This window comes from Bos indicus, chromosome 15, assembly GCF_029378745.1.
Source record: "Bos indicus isolate NIAB-ARS_2022 breed Sahiwal x Tharparkar chromosome 15, NIAB-ARS_B.indTharparkar_mat_pri_1.0, whole genome shotgun sequence".
Lineage (NCBI taxonomy): Eukaryota > Metazoa > Chordata > Mammalia > Artiodactyla > Bovidae > Bos > Bos indicus.
The window spans coordinates 42,759,092-42,765,715 of NC_091774.1; the positions used below are offsets into that span (position 1 = coordinate 42,759,092).

The following is a 6,624-nucleotide window of genomic DNA, read 5'->3' on the forward strand; positions in this document are numbered from 1 at the left end:
GAACCATTCTGGGCCCTCAGAAGGGACCTTGTGGTATGCAATGGATGCAAAAACAAAACCAAGGTAGGCTGCCCTGGAAACACTTTTATTATTCAAACTCACCGTCAGATTTTCTTCACCAGGAAGGTTTCTGAGATCACCCAGAAGCCCCGTTTCAGTCATGCTTTAAACTGGAAAGGCAGGGAGTAGGACTCCATCCTGGGTCTCCAGGATGTTGACTGAGACCAGTGGGACAGGGACATCAAGAGTAGGGTGCCTTCTATCCTCCTCTTCTGACCGAACTGTTCCAATGTCCCCTGCCCTTCTAGTCACTCACTGGAGCTTAGTGTCGGGCTTGTATCACCAGAACTGGGGTCAACCGTCTAAGATGATTAGGTATAAATTTAAGCAAAGGGGAGGAAGGAAGAAGGGAGAGAAGTGTAGAAAAAAAATGGAAAAAGTCTTGGGAAGGAGGAAGGAAGAGGAGAGCGGCAAGGAGAGGCGGAACAATGAAGGTCTCAGGCCGTCGCAGGCGCACGGTTCCGGCGGCACGTCCGTCCGGCCCGCCTCCGGTCAGCAGCTGCACGCGGCGCAGCGTGTGGGCGCTGAGTCACGGTCCCAGAACAGGGAGCCACGGTACAGGTCTGGGGGGGGGGCGGTCCTGGTTGGCATCTGCGAACTGTTTTTTTCTTTCCTCTTTCATTAAGGCTGTGTGCTGACTCCCACGTAGGAGGACTTATTAAACCGCACGTACCTCCTGATGGCTCTCTGGCACGTCGGAGGCGGCCGGCTGGGGGCGCCGAAGCATCGCTTATGAGCCCGCCGACTCGCTGGGGCACCGGGCCGGGAGAGAACTGGGGTTAACTGGCCCGGCTGAGCACTTCCCGGAGGAGCTCGCACTTTTTGCTGGAGTCAAAAAAGCACCACTTTAGCACCGCTGTGACAGGGGGAAACTCCTCAGCTGGAAAGCCTCGGAGACCACCCCAACTCTCCGAGGGGCGCTTTCACGCGGGGTTCCGTGACCGACTCCATAAAATCTGGGACTCTTGCGCAATCGAGAGTCCAAGTTCACCTCCCCACTAAGGGCTCACTCTACTCTACCCGGCCCCCCTGCCCCACGAGGATGGGACCTGGAACATCTCCGTGAAGCCCCAACCGGCAAGCAAGACGCGCTCTGCGCGTCCCACCGTAGAGGGTTACTCCGGCAGCTTAGCCAGCGCGAAGAGCCGCCAGCACCAGCCAGCGCAGCAGTCCTAACCTTCCTACGCCAGGCGGCCGGACCCCAAGGCTCCCGGGCAGACCGAGACCCGGGACACTCTCCCTCCCAAGACTCGTGACCCAAGAATGAATCAGCATTGAGACAGTTTATTGATTTGCTACTTCTTAAATCACCCACTTTATGTAAATAGATTATACAGACACGGTGTTTTCTTCTTCCACAAGAGGCAACTCATCTCTTTCACGCACACACTCTCACATTCCACGCAGCAAACAACGTTGCATCTCGCTGAGACATTCACTTATTAAAATAGAGGGGAGGGGAACAATACAATTGCTTTAAAATGCCCTTAATACAATATATAACGTACAAAAATATCTCTATATTTGAAGTTACAAAAAAAATCTTGACAACAACAAATTTAAATATTGATAATTATCTCTGTATATACAACACTCATTGCACTTTTCCTCTCTAGGTTTCGGAAAGTTCAAGTAATAGTGAGGCTTGCACCCCGGTGGGGTGACACCCCCATCAGGAATCAGTTTGTGGGCGGGCACGGCAGTGGCTCAGACCCTTGCCCCTGAGGGTCTCAGCATTTATTTCGCAGTTTCTCCTCTCCGTGAGCGTCTGCCAGGCTCACGGAGAGGAGAAACTGCACCTGGCCCCAATTAGAGTGAAGAGAACACTGCCTCCCCTCCGAGGAGGACGGGTTCCTGCAAAGCCAGTGCTCGCTGGCTGCCGGACGGTGCCTCCTGGACTCTCGGTCTCTCAGGGCTGTTCTCAGCCCGGGCCCATAGGCTGAGTGAGGGGCTCGGCTCGCGGAAGCCCTCCCGCCCGAAGAGGTGCCGGCGAGATGCGTGCGCGACTGTTCGCTGCTGCCCAGGCGCCTAAATCCTGAGGGTGGCAAGTACTTGATGCACCCGGGAGTCCGGGGCCCCTCGCAGCTTTGGCTCTGGAGGCTGTAATAGAGTCCGACCCAAGCCGGCCTCAGGCAGTGAACGTCGGCGCCGACGGCCGTAGCCCTGGGGGCTGATCTTGCTCCTGGGGGCGGATCCGTCCTTGTCCTTGTCCGTGAAATGGTAGATTTGATGCGCCAACTTCTGCACCGTGCATGTCCCGAAGCGACAACCGAAGCTCCGCAGGCCCTGGAAGTTGTTCAAACTCTGGCGGTAGCGCTTGACTCGGATGCGGGCTGCGTCAGGACTGCTGGAGACGGGAAAGGAAGGCTATGTGAGACCCCCACCACCACCACCACATCCACCATCACCACCACCACCACCAAGCAGGTCTTTGGTCCCAGTCATCGGGAAAGTAGCCATTCTAAGACCGGAGGGAGCTGGAAACTGCCATCTCCATCTCAACTGCAATACAGCCCTGATGATCCCCAGGGCTAGGGCAAAGGAGAAGGGATCCGCAACAGCGCCTGGCATAGTTACCTGGCCTGAGGGCTTCGAGAGGCGCCCTTTACATCCTGGGGCCGAATAAGAGTCTGGACAGGCCCGGCCTTCACGTCGGCAAGCCCGGTGGGGTAGCTACTGGACTCGCGAAGTTCTCTTTTTCCACGACTTAGAGCCCACTTATTCCATCTAAAAAACAAAGAGACTCCATTCGCAATCGTCCTGGCGAGGTCTTGGCCCATCCCCATTCCTCTTCATTTCTAACCCCTCGGCGACCATTGGTCAGTTTCCCTTGCGTTGCAGGTACCAGGACTGGGGAAGGCGCTGCCAGCCACTCACTTCTTTCGGAACTCTGCCGCCACGTCGAGCCGTGCCGTGTCCACGCCTAGGAAGGCGAGCGACCCCAGGTACAGGAGGGCGACGGGAACCAGCTTCATCCCGGCGGCGATGCGCAGACCCTGGGGAAGGAGAAAAAAGAGCAGAGCTTGAGTGTGTGGGCCTGCCGCACCGCCGGGCGGGGCAAGGAGGCGAGCGGGGGGCCCCCGGCGCGGCCAGGGTGAGCCTGCGCTCCGCCTGACTCAGACGCTTATCTCCCAGGGGCGCAGAGAGGCGCCAGCGGCATTTGCACCCGCCAAGCGGGTGACAAGCCCTGCAGGGGAGGCCGCTGCCCAGCGCCAGGCTCCCAGAGGTTCCCTACTCAACTTCTCAGAATTTGGCTGACGGAGCAGAGGGGACTGGGTCTCTGGAGTTCCAGTTGTGTCCACGAGCTGGGCTCGGGATGTGGGACGCACCCAGCAGAGGACCCTGCAAAGTAGATTGTACCCCTCATTCAGCGCTTCTATGCAAGCCCCCACAACTTCAACCCGCCCCGCCCGCGGTGCATACCTGCTGAGGGGGTGATCTGCCAAAATTCTTTGGAGTATTAAGTCTGAGACGGCGTTCTGGCAGTGGCAAAACCCCGACGTCGAAGCTGCAGTGAGAAGCCAAAAGTGAGAAGGTTCGAGCTGTTTCGCCTAGTGTCACCAAGAAACCACTGAGTGGCCGGCTCGCGTTTCTCTGCTTTATAAGAGCGCAGGGGGCGGGGCCTAGGCGGCCTGCACTCCCTCCCTCCCTTCCCTTGGGCGCGCGCTCTATAATCGGGCGCGCGCATTGCTTGTCCGTGAGTGTGGGGTTTGCAGGTTGGCGAGAGGGGTATCCCTCATGCCTAGAAAGTTTTAGAGATGAGCTCCAGGAGACTGATGCAGGAACTGCCCCGGTACTGATTCTCTGGGTACAGCGTTCAGACCTTAAGCCGGGACGAAGCAGAGCCGGTACAACCTCTTGGGGTCCTTCCTTACCTAGGACCCATGCAGCCCAGAGTGTAAGGTCTGGCACAGAACTGCAAGAGCCAGCGCGGGGTACCACGTGGATGACCCGAACCCCAGACCTCGGGAGCTGTGGCCTCGAGTGGACCGCACCCCGTGCCGGCTTGGTGCCTGACCTGGCCGCGACCCCAGACTCCCGCGGAGCCTCACGGGCAGGGCACAGAGCACTACTGAGAGGAGGGGGCTCGCCAGCGCCCCCTCCCCGCCGCCACCCCGAGCGGCCAAGACTCTGGGTTCTGGGGATGGACTGGTAAGATTTCGCAATAGGGGCAAGGCTCCGAAAGGCTAATTTGAGAATTGGGAGTTAGAGTGGGGAGTCACCTGAAGTTTCAGAATTTGCATGCCTGTTTGGAAATATAGGAATAACCAAAATTAGGACGAAGAATACAGTTTCGTTTTTTCCCCCCTTGTAATCAAATTATGCCTTATAAGGTTACAACCTGAGAGTTTGCCTGACTGCCCTTGGAGCCTTCATTCACCCCTTGTAAACGTGAGGATTTACTGCCAAGGAGCACACTAATGCTTCACGTATGTTAATCGCTTTACACTTTACAAATCATGGCCGCATCCCGATCTCCTTTGATCCTCACACCTACCCTTGAGTTAGACAAGGAAGGTAACATCAATTTTCTACTTGGTGAAATAAGAAAACTAAAGTTCAGAGGGGTAAGCATTTGCTCAAAGTCACACCAAAGGTGGTAAACAGCTCGGCCAGGAAGCATGCATGGCAGACTGGAGTGGGGCGCGGCATGGATATTTTTCTAGGCTGGGGCCATCATCTCCTCAAGGGGGAGAGGAGAGTCCTAGCCCCCGCCCAAGGATTTATGCCTGTTCATGATGAATCACCCCCAAACATGTTTGTCACCCGTTTATGCTCTTCCATTACTGCTTCTTGACTTCACTTTCTTACTTAAATTCTGGAGGTCAAACTGGGGAGGGAACTTAGCCCCGCGGGACTCCCCCACTTCTTGCAGGACAGCTTCTGTAGTTAGTTCTGTCACCCACTACCCTGGATACGGGTCCTGAAGCTGAGGGTCTAGACTGACAGGTGTAAGGTGAGGGACCACTAGAACTCTGTGGACCAGCTTCCAGTCCTCACCCGACAGCGATTCTCTGTATGAACTTGGGCAAGTTACGCCCCACCTTCTAGCTTCCCCATCTAGCTTGCCCTCAGAGGATCCCTAAGCTCCCTACCTGCCCTGCCACTCTAGTTCTGAGACCCAGTGCACAGACGGCTGGCGCTGGGGCGCGCACGGACCTTGCCTGGCCTGGGCCGAGCACTGCTGCCTCAGCCGCCTTTTCACTCCCAGGAATGACCGGTGGACATTACACTTGGGGAAGGAATGGTCGCCTCGAGGCTATTTATTCTGAGCGCTCTTCCCCAAGGGAGTCACCTGAGTGGACCTGAGTTCCAGCTCCGGGTAGGGGACAGATCCCTGGCTTGGGCTCGGACTTGGGCTGGACACGCTGAGGGTCGGAAGGTTCGGGCCGCATGTCTGGCCTCTGGGCAGTCGCCGCAGTAGATGAGGTTTGGCGGCCGGTCGGCCCGCACCGCAGACTGCAGGTTATTACTGAACGCCTGCTCTGTTTCCAGGAGCCGCCCCAGTCCCAACTATTCTGTTTTTCTCGCTCGTCTCCCGTTTCTCATCGCTTTCTTTCAGTTTGTCCGCTGCGAGTCTGACTTTTCGCAGCGACCCTGTGTAGGACCCGCTGTCTGTCACTCTTGTCTTCGGATGCGACCTACTCGTCGCCAGCTTCCAGCTGGGTCCGTGCCAAGACAGGTTTTTACTTTCATTTCCCCGGCGCGCGCCTCCGACTGCTGGGGAGGTCAAGGACAGCTGGGCGCCGGCCCACAGCCAGGGAAGGTCCCGTGGTCTGGACTCGTTCCTTCCAGTTCCCTCCAGCCCTGGGGGGTTTGGTCTGCAGAGGACTCTTCAGCTGCACCTCGTGGCCTCCCCGCTGTGTCCTTTAGGAGAGCCCTGATTCCAGGAGAAAGGGAGGGTGGAGGGGATGGGGGAAGGAAAGAGGGTGGAGGGCGCTGAGCTCTCACTCCCGCTGAAGGACCGCGAAGCCTGCTCTTGGTGCAGACTTAGTTTTGAGCTACTAGGGGCTTCAACAAGCAAACCCGACCCAGAAGTGGAGATTCCACGGAGCTCCAGTGCCTAAGCCAGCGGGCGTAGGGGCGGTGCCAGGAATTCCCACCTGAGAGCCTGGCCACGCTCCTTATCAGCCCAGGTGCGCCTTGTAGCTCTGGCACTTAGAAGTCTGAAGCTTGAGAACTCCGTCAAATCTTTAAGTAGAGTCCTGGCTTGGCGGCTCGGGATTTTGCTAGAACACCCGTATCTTCGAAAGTGTGTTTACGTGGGTCGGCGACGAGGGCCATAGGGTTTTCCCAAAGTGCCGTGGAGTATAAAGTTGAAACATAGCTATAAACTTTGCCAAATGTTGGCATCTATTTTTTTCCCCCTGGGAACCTGGGGTTCGTTTACTTACTGTTGAAGGCCGGGACGATCACTAGAATGCATTTACGGTTAAATATCGAATTTGGAAAGAAACAACCTAGGAGTTCTGCTTTTGGCGGTTTGTGGACTTTCATCCATTCAAGTTGCAGTGATTGTAGATTCACACAGAGTGCAAGGAAGGAAGGAAGGAAGTGCAGGAA

The 6,624-nt window shown here is 56.6% G+C and overlaps 1 protein-coding gene across 4 annotated transcripts; it reads right to left on the reverse strand.

Moving 5' to 3' along the window:
* Nucleotides 1-1,328: 1,328 nt before the first annotated feature.
* ADM (adrenomedullin) lies at nt 1,329-3,644 on the reverse strand. Of its 4 annotated transcripts, XM_019975601.2 has the most exons (5): nt 3,484-3,642; nt 3,301-3,402; nt 2,938-3,056; nt 2,638-2,787; nt 1,329-2,407 (listed from the first exon to the last, which is right to left on the reverse strand). In XM_019975601.2, the coding sequence occupies exons 3-5, from the start codon at nt 3,033-3,035 to the stop codon at nt 2,089-2,091; spliced, it is 567 nt and encodes a 188-aa protein (XP_019831160.2). In that variant the 5' UTR covers nt 3,036-3,056; nt 3,301-3,402; nt 3,484-3,642; the 3' UTR covers nt 1,329-2,088. The 4 variants fall into 4 exon arrangements, with proteins under 4 accessions (XP_019831160.2, XP_070659789.1, XP_019831158.2 ...); XM_070803688.1 differs by having other exon boundaries at nt 1,329-2,404; nt 2,938-3,402; nt 3,484-3,644; XM_019975599.2 differs by lacking the exon at nt 3,301-3,402.
* Between the last annotated feature and the right edge of the window lie 2,980 nt (nt 3,645-6,624).